The sequence below is a fragment of the Canis aureus genome, chromosome 30, assembly GCF_053574225.1.
Source record: "Canis aureus isolate CA01 chromosome 30, VMU_Caureus_v.1.0, whole genome shotgun sequence".
Classification (NCBI taxonomy): Eukaryota; Metazoa; Chordata; class Mammalia; order Carnivora; family Canidae; genus Canis; species Canis aureus.
In genome coordinates this window covers 35,572,157-35,586,254 of record NC_135640.1, presented here as the reverse complement: position 1 = coordinate 35,586,254, position 14,098 = coordinate 35,572,157, and the positions used below count along the sequence as shown (strand labels likewise).

Sequence of the window (14,098 nt, the reverse complement as noted above, 5' to 3'; positions counted from 1 at the left end):
GTATCTGCCCATCCATCTAATCTGAAGCATCTACTGGCTTCTATCATATCCACAAAGACAGAAGTCACCCTAGCTCAGTAGAATGATTTTAGGGGTAGACCTTCTTCCCAATGCTCCTATGTCCCCTGATCGGTGTTTGAGATTTCACTATTAAATCTTTATCCTATAGACTTAAAAATACCTCCTGGGTGGGGTAAAATGTTAAGCTGTTACGAGTCATTTGCACCTGAGAGTTTAAAAAAGGATCCAAGGGTGGACTTTGATGGCAGGTAGGAGCAACAAGGATGAGGGTCCCGGGTGGGAAAGGAGGGCTGGAGCTCCCAAGCTGGCCTCCCTGCCTGCCAGTTGTCCCTAATACAACTTACTCTGTGTGCCTGAGACCCCACACTCTGAGGGGGCAGGAGCAGTATCCGTCCTGCTCACCAAGCACCTGTTGCTCACATATGCTGGAGTTCAATCAATCAATCAATTAATCAATAATTGATAAACCTGCGTCTTTGCCCTCTGTCCCAGGAAAGGCTCATTTGTCCATCAGGAGCCACTCACCAGGGCCATGGGCCTGGGAGCTGTCACACTTCAGCCCAGAACAGGAATGAATTGTTCCAGAGAAAAATCAAGATTAATGAAGGTTTAATGAAAGTTCTACAAAACATAATATTATGTCTACTTTGCTCACAGTTAGATGTAGCATTTATTTAAAAAATCATAATCTTTTTAAACAAATTTGGGTTCTCATTTTGTCTGTTTCTGCAGGATTTCCCAAAAATACACAGTCAGTGCCAAGAAATCAAAAGCAGTTGTAAACTAAGTGTATTACTTGCAGCCAAATCACCCCCCAAAACAAAAGTATTACAGATCATCCCCCAACATTTCCAGCTTAAAACTACAGATCGTGCAGGTGCATTTTACTATAGATGATAGTTACTGAAGAGAAGAGGCTCTGGACCTGTGATGGCTCTGAACCAAAGAGGATTTTGTTTATAACAGTTACTTCTGGAGAAGAGATTAAAAAAAAATAAAAAGCTACGTGGATTTAGTTTGCAGGTCAATCCTCCATCAGTAATATCTAACAGACACTTCTGAACTACTCCAACCTCGAAGCGGTTCCACAAGACACCCCATCTGCCATCAGGCTCCCATTGCCAGGGACACAGGAGCCAGGTTCTGGTCCATGCTCAGGGCCGTTTGCCCACTGTTGAGTTCCTTCACTGTCTTTAAGTATCAACCAAAGCCGTGCAGATGGAGGACTGCTGTGAAGAGAACACAGAAGCCCAAGTCCCCACCCTTGGAGTGTAGTGATGGAATCAATGAGAAAGAGTTAGGCATGTGGGTCAAGTTAAACCACAGTTCTCAACAATTCTGTATCCCACAATGGCTGGCTGCACACCTGGACGGGCTGGGGGCGTTTCCAGCACAGCCCTGTTCCTTCCGCCACCCTCAGGAGCTATCCTACCTTCAGAACTATGTCCAGTCTTACTTCCCAAACTTTTTGTACATCCCAAGAAAGCCAGCTTCTTCTTTTGGCACTGGCTTCACATTTCACCTTGTCCGTTATCTCCAACTCGTACCAAACCAGCCATCCTTCCACACAGTGCTCCAAGACCCACCCCATTCCATACTCTACCAACATATACCGCCTAACTGCCCAAGTCTGCAATTGTAGCCGACAAAATAAAACGCAGTTGCATGTTGGTTCAAAATCCAATGGCTTGTGTCCAGGGCACACCAGCCTGCAAGTTGAGAAACTCTTGAGTTGCTCAATATGATAAAAGTCCCACACAGTATGGGGACAACTGCCAGGTGACCAGCCCAGGGGAGGATGGGTGGTCAGGGCCAAAGGAGGGGATCCTTGGCAGGAATCAGGCCATTCATTGGGAAGCCATGAGTAAGGACACAGAGGAGTGCACAGCCAATGGGCCTGGTGCAGGGAGTGTGGGCGGGTGGGCTGGGCTGACAGGGGATGGTGCTGGGCTGGGCAGCCCTGGAGAGTCACCAGAGGGTGTTATAGGGACGAGATGACTATGTTCAGATGTATTGGGCATTTTTCCAAAGTGCGGAAAGGACATTTCTGGTTGGTCCTGAAAGTCTGCCTTGGCCCAGCTGCCTCATATCACGCACGGGGCAGTTAACCATTCAACCGATGACACATGTGCCCACGCAGGCCCTTCTCAAAGAGCAAGGTAACACTTTTCTCTCAAAAGTGTTTGAGAGAATCTGGCTTTGAAGCTTCCGGTTGGTGCAAGAGGGAAGACAGGAGGGCGGCGGCATCCCTAAGGAATCCTTGTTTCACACAGGCTGGCCCCCAGCCAGAGTCCGGAGCAGCCCCACTGATGAGTGACCTGATGAAGCGGATGGGACTCAGGGCCCCTGCATGTGAGTCTGGGGTGAGGCTATGGGAGGGTTTAGGATTGACAGTCATTTGTCTTGGGGCCATGAGGCACCACTGACCAGAGGCATGAGCAGGCAAGGGTTCTCCAGGTGGCACAGTCCATATCCCTCTGCAGAAATGCAGCTGACGCAGGGTTGGAGGTCCCTGGGGGACCCCAGCAGGCAAGGGTGAGGACAGCTGGGTTCCTAATGAGCCAGGAAGGACAAGACCCCATTTCTGAGTGTTTGGGCAGAACTCTTTCATCACTGGCTGGCCCCGGTCCGGGAGCAAGGGCTAAATCTGTTGAGTGTTTCGAGGTGGCATCAGCTTGAGCTCACTGTCACTAACCCTTTGCATTGTGACTGGCTTATTTCTCCTGCAAAGAGAGGCAAATGGAGCATCCAGAGTTTCCAGGCATGGGAGCTTTTTCCTCCCCATAACCTGTACTCCTCTCCACCAACACACACACACACACACACACACACACACAGGCATGGGAGAAGGGGCAGGAAAGTTATAGATCTCTCCTAATAAGGGTAAAACGGGGAATTTCCATGCAATCTGATCCGTGAGTTAATCCTTCAACTACCTTGAACCCCACATCCCCAACAGCTGCCATGGTCTTCCCAAGATGGGCGGTCCTCCTGAGGCCTGCTGGGAGGGCCACAGGCAGAGTAGAAAGGGATCCGGGATTAGAGCCCTGAGAGGGTCCCCAGACCCTGGAGTCACTCAGGACACTGGCTTTTGGCTGCACATTCCCACCAAGAGATTTAATTCCTGCAGTTTTCAAGGTCAAAAATCTCTTAATCGCTCGGTTTAGTTTTGAAGTCTTGGGAAACCAGAGAAGAGCCCCCATTGCTGCGTTCTCCAGCGACAGCGCCAGGTCTTGGGTGCCCGGGCTGGCTTCGATGGAGTCGGGAATGGATTTATCTGTAATGATGATAAATCTTCAGCAGCACAGATTTTGCATTTGTTGGGTGTCCTTACAGCGCTTATAGGTTTTTACATATATATTATCTCAGCATCTTCTAGACAGTTCTGGGAAGCAGCTGTTATGATGTAGATAGCCAGGTGAGTCATTTAAGGCTGAGCTGTTAGCTCAAATTAGTGAGACTTGAAGTCGGCCTCCATTCTTATCTGGCACCATCTCCTTGGCAAAAATTTCTTATGGTTACTGTGTTTTACTTACCCACATCTATAATGGGACCAATGCTTTTTAAGCATCTACAAAGAAATCTGTTTAAAAAAGGAAGAAACACAGATTCTTTCTTTGGTACCATGAAAATGTTACTGTAAGTATTTGTTTTCCAGTTTTTTTTAAGTAAAAATCAATGCAATTGAACTTCAGTTTTTGTTTTTAAAAAGTTATTCTCCACTTATATCAGAGAGTATCTTCCATTACACAGAACAAGAAGTCTAAAAGCCTGTTTTCAATGCTTCTTCCGATGTCTTTTTTTAAAATTCAGACAGTCAATCTTGCCAGTTCAGGAGTGATTCTTGGCACTTTTAAACTCAAACATTCCTCCCTGCAGCTGATCTTCATATTCCTCGCACTGTTTGCGGGACCAGTGGCCGCCAGGGCCACAGGCTTTTCCCTGGGCTGCCAATAGCAATAACGCACCGGGGATTTTCCACTGGGGGCCATGTGCTGGGAGGGTGCCCAGGGCTTGCTCTCAGAGGGCCTCCCGTGTGGAGGATTCTGGAAGGGACAAGGAGTATCTGGGACTCAGGCACCTCACCACTTCTTGCTAGGGGCTGGGGACCCTACCAGAGGGTAGGGGCTTGGAGCAGAGCCTCCCAGAAGCAGCAAGCCACCCAGAGGCAGCTGTTCCCTAGACTTGGATGTGCACACCCAATGCCATGCACACCTACAGCCTCCCTGGAACAAGAGGAAAGTGAAAACAGATTTAGTACGACAGGTCTGTTTCCATTGGAGGCCGTTCTTGGGCATAGGAGACCAGCAATAGCTTTGTTTTTGAAAGGCTCCTCCTTGGCAGATATTTACAGAGGCATCTGGGCTGCACTTAAATGAGGAAAAAATAAACATAAGAAACCATATTTTTTATCCTGCAGAACACTGCAAAAGTGTCTCCTGTTCCTTTCAACATCTCAACAAGGTGTACTCATGGGTGTAAGAGAGAAAAAAATCCCAACGTCCAGTTCCTCACTCCATCCATAACCAGCAGGGCAGGCTTCAACCTGCCAGGTCCCATAGGACCCCACCCTCAGGAGAGCCCCATGCTTGTTTAATGTACTGTACTAGCTTATATTTCATTCATCTTCAAATTCTTAGTGATTTTTGAACAAGGGGCCCCCATTTTCATTTTACACTGGCTTCTTCTGCAGAAGTCCTGAGGATGGGCAAAAGTAACCAATGGTGGCCTGTACTCTTCAGAGAAAAATGCACAACATGGCCCTTTGTCTATGTTTGAAGACTAAGCTAGAAATGCCATGCACTATTTCATCAGTGAGGGTTTTGCCTTTATGAGGACTTCTGCAATCTGAAATTTCATGCCTGACCCAACGAATTCTAAACTTCTTAAATGTTTTAAAAGCACATACCTGAAAGTATCACTGGTCTCCCTCCGAGGGCTGAGCCAGTCATACCCTTACCAACGTGAATGTTATTCTTTGGGACCAAGGACAGGAGGAGATTTGTTTCCAGGGGCCATCCAGGAAAATGTAAATGCCTCCTGGGGTAACTTCTTGGCCAAGATCAATACATGAGGTGGGCTGAGTGCCCAGGACAGGCTGGGGTCCCCGAAAGAGGACTGGGGTGGTAAGAACAAAACTCTGGGGGGCACTGGGAGGGCACTTGATTGTCCAAGTCCTTGAAAGAATGTTCTAGGCTCATGTATCCCATCCTGATTCTCTCTTGAACCCATAAAATCACTCCACTAACACTGTGCTTACCAGGGTCTGCAGTTTCCTTCACGTTGCTAAATCTAACAGTCATTTCTCAGTACTCAGATTACTTCATTTGTCTGATGACCTGGTATAATGGATTACTCTCTCCAATGTGGATCTCTTTTCGCACTCACCACTCTGGGTTGCCTCCTTCTTTGTGGCCACTCCTGTGTCCTGTACTGCTACCTTGTCCTCATCACCCAATCTCTGATGTTGGAGGGCTCCTGGAGTCATTGGGAAGACGAAGGTCTAGGCTTTCATCCAATCTCACGGCTCTTAATCCCAGATCTATGCTGTTGTGTCCCAAATCTAACCACGGATGTCCCTACCTGGGCAGTCATAGGCATCTCAAATTCAACACATTCAAGACAAAACTCCTCTTTTCTGCCCTTCGCCCTCCAAAACTGCCCACCTCCTACTGTCTTCATCTTCTCAATAAATGGGGCTGCATATAGCTCTCACACCCCATGGGTCATCTGCAACAACCTTATTTCCAAATAAAGTCACATTCTGAGGCATTAGGTATTAGGATTTCAACATTATCTTCTTGGATGGACATAATTCAACCCATAACACCCCTTACATAAAGTTTTCCCTTGGAACATTTTAACTATGAATCATTTAATTTAACAGTTTAGACAATACCCATGTCTTTTTACTCTTTTTAAAAAAGATTTATTTATTTGAGGGAGAGAGAGAGCATGTGTGTGTGCACTAGTTGAGGGAGGGGAGGAGGGAGAGAATCTCAAGCAGACTCCCTGCTGAGCACAGAGCCCAACTTGGGCTCAATCCCATGATCCATGAGATCATGACCTGAGCTTAAACCAAGAATCAGACACTTAACCAACTGAGCCACCCAGGCGCCCCATATTTTTTTTAAATATTTTTCTTGTGTAATAGGTTTTTATTCTCCTATACCTTGAAAAATGAAAAACAACAACATAAGAAATCTATACAACTATCTTGTCAGGAAAAACAGCTATGCAAAGGCACCAGTATGTTTTAGTACATGAAATTCAATAGTTTCATTTAGAAATATTTATCTGCTGTATTTTTAATGGATTCTAAATGAAATTTGGTGAGCTGAAATTAGAGAGATAATGCCTCCTGAAAAATGGCTTAGAATTTTTACGGCTGTGGTTATTTAAACTTGCGTTTTTCACTAAATCAATAGATTGCTCAATCTCGCTGAGTTGAAAATGGTCTCTACAAGCATCCAACCACATAGCCATGGTTTTCATTTGTATTAACACAGGCTTTTCCCCAAACCAGTCCTTATTATGAAAAGTAGATTTTTCTTTGGTCATCCAAAAGACAGGGGAAAAATTTAATCTATAAATTGTCATGTCTATATGATGTGGGCAAGATATTTCACATGAATATCCCTAAATAACACGAGCAAGTCCTAACCACCATGGTAGTAATAACTTAGTCATACAATTATTCCGTCTCTGGCTGTCACAGAAAGACTGCAGTTCTTCTGCAACATGTGTAGATGGCAGAGAAGTCCTCATAAATTTAAAATACAGATGCCTGCCAGTCTGAAAAATAACCCAAGGAAAGTTACAGAAAGTTTGGAATGGTAATTAAGGAAACTTCATTTTTAGAGCCAAAAAATCCACAGTATGGGCCCATCCTGAATGAATATAAAATGGTTTTTCCAAGATATTACTCTATCACTTTCTCATAATCCTTATATATTTGTGTAAGAAGATGCACTATAATCGCACTTCCAGAGGATACCTAAGCTGCTAGCAAAAAAAAAATCCATTTTGCTTTGTACATTAACAAGAAACACAGTATCCAACATGTACTTAGGAAATACTGGTTGGAGTTATTTCTTTTGGATATACCGTAAAAGTCATTTATTTTCTCATGTTAGTTTTGCTAATTAATCTCATTAAGGTGAATCCAAATCTCCCTTGAGTTTATTCTTAGTTTCCAAGTTGCAGCATTTGTGAAATATCTCAGCAACAATGAAGAGCCAGTCTGGTTGGAGTGACAAGAAGGACAGACAGCTTTTTTGAACTAGACGTTTTCTAAAATTGCTGAACATCAAAGTTGAGACAACTCTGCATTCTTTCAAAGTCCAAGGACCATCTTCTTTTAAAAGGCAGCTCTTCCTTTTCCTTGATAAGCTCTAGGAAACCAGGTTTTTTGCTGTCTCTGCTATGGATCCACCACCCGGTCAAGAGCTGTTGAGGCAGACATGTGTGAGATGGTCCGTTCCCAAATGGCTTTAAATCTAAAATCTGAATCTGCTGCAGGGCAGTTCAAGGCTGGAGAGAGGCTGAGTGGCTAAACCTTCCTACTTTTCACCCAGACAGGAGCATCCAGGGGATTCGAGGTAAAAAAAAAAAAAAAAAAAAAAAATTCCCCACACGTCTGGCTCCTGCCCTCCTTCCTCATAAATGACCTGCACCACTCCCATGCCAGGTCCCACATGCCCTTTAGCAGTGCAGGTGGGGAAGAGTCAGAAAGCCATGTGTTCCCATAGGTGAGCTACTCATAATGGGATTGAGTATTCGAGGAGTGAGGTGGGGGACAGCTACAGGTAGCCAAAGGTGAGACTTCTGAGGGATGGGAACATCATGTGACTCAAATGTCCTACTGGCCTCACACCTGCAGCCCTCCAGGAAGTCTGGATGGCCAGCGAGACCTGAGCTCACACTCCACCAAGCAGGAAAAAGGTCTTAAGAAGACTGGACAAAATGAAGAATGAACTAGATGTCTCAGGGACCATGGACAGTAAAAAAGCAGGAAGAGGGGCTAGGCGAACAATGCCTCTGTCCCCTGTCCCTGCCAGGTTGTCCCCACTGGCCATTGCTGTTGAAATGACATCTAACTGGGAGACAAAACTCCGAAGTGGACACAGCTGGAGTCCAGGCAGGCTGGGAGGCTGAACACAATGGAGAGACTCTACCATATGCTGAGAGTTCCTGCTTTTTTTTTTTAATTCTTTCTTTCATAAAAGAAAAAATTCTTTCTTTCATAAATTTTATATATATATATGTATATATATATGTATATGTACGTATATATCTCACAGACAACAGAGGAAGGAACAACATAAAAGTTTATATGGAAAAAAAACCCCTCACCTCTCAGATCTGGTGCTCATAAAACCAGATCCAGTTGGAAGGGCTGACAAGTGCCCTGGCATTTTTCACAGCTGCCCTTATGGATTTTCATGCTGTTACAGCCCTGGGGCTTTCTGAGACTCTGCTGGGGGCAAACCCTACATCCTGCTGGCCTTCCAATCTGTGCTCACTCAGCCTCCCCAAAATCAAATTTTGTTGTTTTGCTTTGTTTGGTTTAGCAACTCAAACTCACCTTTGCCCCATTAAACTTTCAAGGGACTTATATCCTCTCAGTCTGCTTGCCAGAGTGATCTGACTTCAAGTCGTTCCCTGGAAAAGTCAAAAGAGGATGTCTCTAGTCAAGGAAGTTTAGGAAATGCTACCCATACTTTTCTGGGAGGTTCGCAATGCATACCTGCCTGTTATGAGCGGTGAGAGGGCCTGCACTCTCGATGCCTCCCACACCCACCTGACAATTATGTCCTCACGCAAGACCTCCTGCAAACACAGCGTGGCAGAAACATCGGCTGGGAAATGCCACCCTAAATCCTGCTCACTCACACACTAGGTTGCATATTGCCCACCTCGGAGTGGGCTTTGGAGACTTTGTGAACCCAAATGCAAGACGCAACCTTTATTCCTGGAATGCGTTATCTTGTTATGCTCAGCCCCACCCACCCAGCCGCCTGTCAAGGTCTTTTTGGAACTTGATTCTTAGGACCATATTTGTCTTGGACTCATGTCTCTCTAGCAAATGTTTCCACAGGCACACACACGTCTGCAGGAAAAGAGTAGCCCATAGGTGAAGCCAGTTGCAGCTCTTCAACACAGCTGGCTCATTGAGTCCTGCATGCGCAGCCCCTCTTGGGAGGCATGCTTGGGCAAGATCCTTCCGGAGTATCAGGGATGAGTTTTATGTGGTTTCCAAGGAGATGCATTCATTTGAAGTTGTTTTTCCATCGAATGGCCCCAAAGTGAAAAGTGGTTGCAGGGAAGCTGAATTATGACTTAATGCCAGTAGCAGCTGCTGGTAACTACAGGGAAGGGGTGGGGAGCTGGTGGCTGGGAGTTGGGGGTTCATTAACACTCACTTCTTAAATTAGCAAGTCCTCCTGGTACAAGTTTAAAAATAGAAACCTAATGGTTTCTAAAATTAGCAGTCATGGCTTTCCATAAATATTTAGACCTCTAATAAACTTCAGGTCCACTTCCCTAGACTAATGGGGTCAAGCAGGCTTAGCTTTTATGCCACATTCTTGAGGATCAGTGTACTTAAAATGATTGACCTTGACAAGCAAGAGCTTTGAGAAGCCTTGGACCTGGGACAGCCTGCATGGACATCAGCCTGGGGACAGCCACCGGGCAGGCCTAGAAGGATTGTAAAGGCCATTTGGAAAAGTTCACAGCCTCTGGGCTACCTGGAGGAACCAACTGTCCAGGTTTGCCTGGTACTGTCCTGATTTCAGGCTGAAAGTCCCCTGCCCTGGGCACCTCTCAGTCTTCAGCAAACCGGCTCAGTTGGTCACTCCGGTTGCCTGAACCACTGCAAAAGGATTGAGACCAATGTTTTGGGACGTCTTTGGGGAGAAGAGTCAACTCTCCAGAAGGGCCTTGATGATACCACCTCTCGCTCTTTACACCAGTGTTGTTCCTATTTATTTGAAGAAGCTAGTGTTTGTAAGAGGAATTAACCACAGAAAGGACCAGCCAGGCTAGGCATAGAACTTCATGCCCCACACAGAGTTTCCCTGTGTGAAAACAGGATGAACAGCTGCTGCATGGGGAACACACCGGGCAGCATTAAGTCAAGGCACACGCAGCACCCTGCATCGCTTACACCCAGAAATTGGAGCTTTGGTGTCAGCTCTGCTAGGGTGCTCAGCGCATCAGGTGGGGGTTCCTGAAGCTGCCCCGGCCCACACATCAGAGCAACCCCTGTGTGGGCCCCCTCTCCTCCCTGGCAGTGACTGCAGGGCAGCCGAGGCTGCTCTGGGCAACAGGCACTGTCAGGGTCCCCGACCCCGACCCAGCACTTGCACAAAGTGAGCACTTGCTGAGTGGAAGGAAAAGCCTTCCTGCAGAGCCTAAAGGGGACCAGCATCCTGATGAGGTGCAGGGGGCCGGTCAGCGTCAAGTGTGGGTGAAAAACACTGTGTCCTGAACAAATGATCCTTTAAAAGGCCCGAGAAAACTCACTGCCAGGGGACTGCATGTCCTGTTTGGCACCACACCGTTATGCTGTCACCGAGCTTTGCTTGTTTGTTAACCAGCATAGAACTAAGAATCTCCTGCTACGACGCTCAGACATCTAAGCCCCATATACAGTTTTAAATCCAGCAAGATGATGGTAGTTGAGTAGGGGATTTCTCCCCAAGGGACCCGGGGTTAAAGACGGTCATAGTGAGCGTCAGCAGGGCCTGGGAGGTGTCCTGCCAGCCCACCGTTCTCTCCTGGCAGCCTCCCACACTTCACTGAGATGAAGGAAGAAATGGGTTTTGCCTACTGAGGTCTTCCTTGGTTCGGGATGCTGAAGTGACTTGTTATCAGGGAAGCGTCCCTTTTCTCCCCTCAGGACCAGGAGATACTTTGGGGCTCTGGGGTCTAGCTCCCTCGTGTTAGAGAAAGAAGCTGAGCCCAGAGAGACCCCCCGAGTCACCCAGCAGGTAGGGGTGGCAACACGGCTTGGTACCCTGCCCCAGGCAAGAGAGAGGAGCCGGTGGTGGCCACTGGGGTATTTCTGCTGGCCCTCCCGCCTTCCTTCCTCCCTTCCACTCCTCCCTGCATCATTTTCCCTGCTTCTCTCCATCCTTCCTTCTAATATTTCCCGAGTGTCCCCTATTTGTCTGGCACTACACAGGTGCTGGGTCCCTGCCCCCAAGAAGTGTTCTAGATTTTGCCATGGTTAGAATTTTTTAAACCTCTGAAATGGCTCCGCATTCCTGTCTCTCTGAAAGGCAGGTGGCCATGCTTGGTTTGCAACAAGCCCGCCACCCTGCAGAGAGGTGAAAGGGGAGGCGGCTTGCCTGGAGGGGGTGGTGGGTGATTCGTGGTGCTGGGCTGAGCACCTAAGGAGCTGGTGACCTTGGTCATCCCTGGCCCCTGGCATCAGTAGGCAATCTCTAAATTCACATCCAGCTCAGGATTCTGGAAGGAAGCATCAGCCCCGCCTACGGATGCTAAATCTCTCCCACCCGGAGAGCACAGGGAAGTCACCACCCTGAAGGGCCACCGCAGGCTAATTTCTAAGTCGTAGGTAACACACCACTTGACTCTTGTCAGTCCGTTGGCCGGTTTATTTTTTTTTTAATAATAAATTTATTTTTTATTGGTGTTCAATTTGCCAACATACAGAATAACACCCAGTGCTCACCCCGCCAAGTGCCCCCCTCAGTGCCCGTCACCCAGTCACCCCCATCCCCCGCCCTCCTCCCCTTCCACCACCCCTAGTTCGTTTCCCAGAGTTAGGAGTCTTCATGTTCTGTCTCCCTTTCTGATATTTCCTACCCATTTCTTCTCCCTTCCCCTCTATTCCCTTTCACTATTATTTATATTCCCCAAATGAATGAGACCATATGTTTGTGGCCGGTTTAACAACCGAAGTGATTACTGGCCACACGGTAGGAGAGGAGATTCAGATGCAGCAGAAGTGTTTCAGGGTAGACATAAGGTAGAACTTGCCACACGCGCTTGCTAAGGGCTGACAGATGGCAAGTGGGGGGTGTGGACTGCCCTTCGCTGGGGTCCCCGCCGGGGTTCCTGCCCCCGTCCCTTCCCCTTCTGGCCTTCCAGGGAAAATGTCGTAACCCGGCCGCTCATTCCTTCACCCAGTGAAGTCTCAGCAACTGTTTTTGAAAAATATGTTAATTGTCATACCAACTGCCTATGGAAAACTCAGTTTCGGTGGCAGAAATAAATGCAGCGAGATAATCTTTAACTCCTTTCCTTCCTCCCCCCCACCCCCCGGCTTCATTAGGACTCCGGCGGGCGCCTGAGCGAGCCGGGCAGCGGGCACCCGGACCATGGCCAGCACGGCCGTGCAGCTGCTGGGCTTCCTGCTCAGCTTCCTGGGCCTGGTGGGCACGCTGATCACCACCATCCTGCCGCACTGGCGCCGCACGGCGCACGTGGGCACCAACATCCTGACGGCCGTGTCCTACCTGAAAGGGCTGTGGATGGAGTGCGTGTGGCACAGCACGGGCATCTACCAGTGCCAGATCTACCGCTCGCTGCTGGCGCTGCCCCGGGACCTGCAGGCGGCCCGTGCGCTCATGGTCATCTCGTGCCTGCTGTCGGCCGCCGCCTGCGCCTGTGCCGTCGTGGGCATGAAGTGCACGCGCTGCGCCAAGGGCACCCCGGCCAAGACCGTGTGCGCCGTGCTGGGCGGCGCGCTCTTCCTCCTGGCCGGCCTGCTGTGCATGGTGGCCGTCTCCTGGACCACCAACGACGTGGTGCAGAACTTCTACAACCCGCTGCTGCCCAGCGGCATGAAGTTCGAGCTCGGGCAGGCCCTCTACCTCGGCTTCATCTCCTCGTCCCTGTCGCTCATCGGTGGCACGCTGCTTTGCCTGTCCTGCCTGGACGAGGTGCCCTCCGGGCCCCACCAGGTGCCGCCCAGGGCCACCACGGCCACCACCGCTCCCGCCTACCGCCCCCCCGCTGCCTTCAAGGACAACCGGGCCCCCTCAGCCACCTCGGCCTCGCTCAGCGGGTACAGACTGAACGACTATGTGTGAGTGCCCAGGGCCTGCCCCTCCCCGAGCCCACGGACCCTGGGGTGGCACCCATGCACGGTCCCGGCCACTCTCGTGTCCAGAGGAATAATATGATCGTGAGGGGAGTGGGCTTAGAACACAGGGAAGGAGGGGGGAATGGGAGGAGAGGAGCTCTATATACCAAAGACTTACAACAATCCTTTCTGGGTTTTTTATTTATTTTATGTATTTATGTGGGTGATTTAATAACAACTGAATGCAAAGCAACTCGGGAGTTTGGTCTGTGGGGTTTGTCTGCGGTATAGGAATAAACCTTTTGGATGTGGTCGTGCACGAAATAGACAGTATCCGTTTCTGTTTCCGATCTGTCCTGTCTGCTAAGGTCTTGTAACCACCGCACACCGTCACAGCTTCACGCGGCAAAGCGATGGGGACACTCGGCGAGGGGCCCCGACCCACACATGATGGGAAAATCAGAGGAGGGTTGGGCTGATACTCATCGAAAAGCTGCTTGAGCAACACCCACCAAAAACTGTCAACTCCAGCTTAAGTGCAGAGGCAGGGCAGGAAGCACAGGGCTTTGTGGGGAAAAGACGGGGGCCGTAAATCACACAGTAAAGGTAATGTGTTCTAGTGGTAGCCCCTCACTAGTAAGGAAGCAAAAGTCAGCATTAAAAAGACAAAGCAGGGGGGAGGGGAATCTCTCTATCTCCTGGTTCTGAATGCCTGTTTCCCTTCCCAAGTTAGGCAAGTTCTCAACTATCCCAATATTTATAGCAGCAATGTCCACAATAGCCGCACTGTGGAAGGAGCCTCGGTGTCCATCGAAAGATGAATGGATAAAAATGTGGTCTATGTATACAATGGAATATTCCTCAGCCATTAGAAAAGACAAATACCCACCATCTGCTTCGACGTGGAGGGACCTGGAGGGTATTATGCTGAGTGAAGTAAGTCAGTCCGAGAAGGACAAACATTATATGGTCTCATTCATTTGGGGAATATAAAAAATAGTGAAAGGGAATAAAGGG

The 14,098-nt window shown here is 48.5% G+C and overlaps 1 protein-coding gene across 6 annotated transcripts in view; it reads left to right on the top strand.

Moving 5' to 3' along the window:
* Positions 1–13,405, top strand: part of CLDN14 (claudin 14) — a 58,717-nt gene extending 45,312 nt beyond the window's left edge. For 3 of the 6 annotated variants that reach the window (XM_077879157.1, XM_077879158.1, XM_077879159.1), the window contains 2 exons: positions 2,295–2,373; positions 12,329–13,405. In XM_077879157.1, coding sequence (XP_077735283.1) covers positions 12,375–13,088 — 714 coding nt within the window. In that variant the 5' untranslated portion in view covers positions 2,295–2,373; positions 12,329–12,374 and the 3' untranslated portion in view covers positions 13,089–13,405. The other 3 variants (XM_077879160.1, XM_077879156.1, XM_077879161.1) reach the window with 3 other exon arrangements.
* Positions 13,406–14,098: the final 693 nt, after the last annotated feature.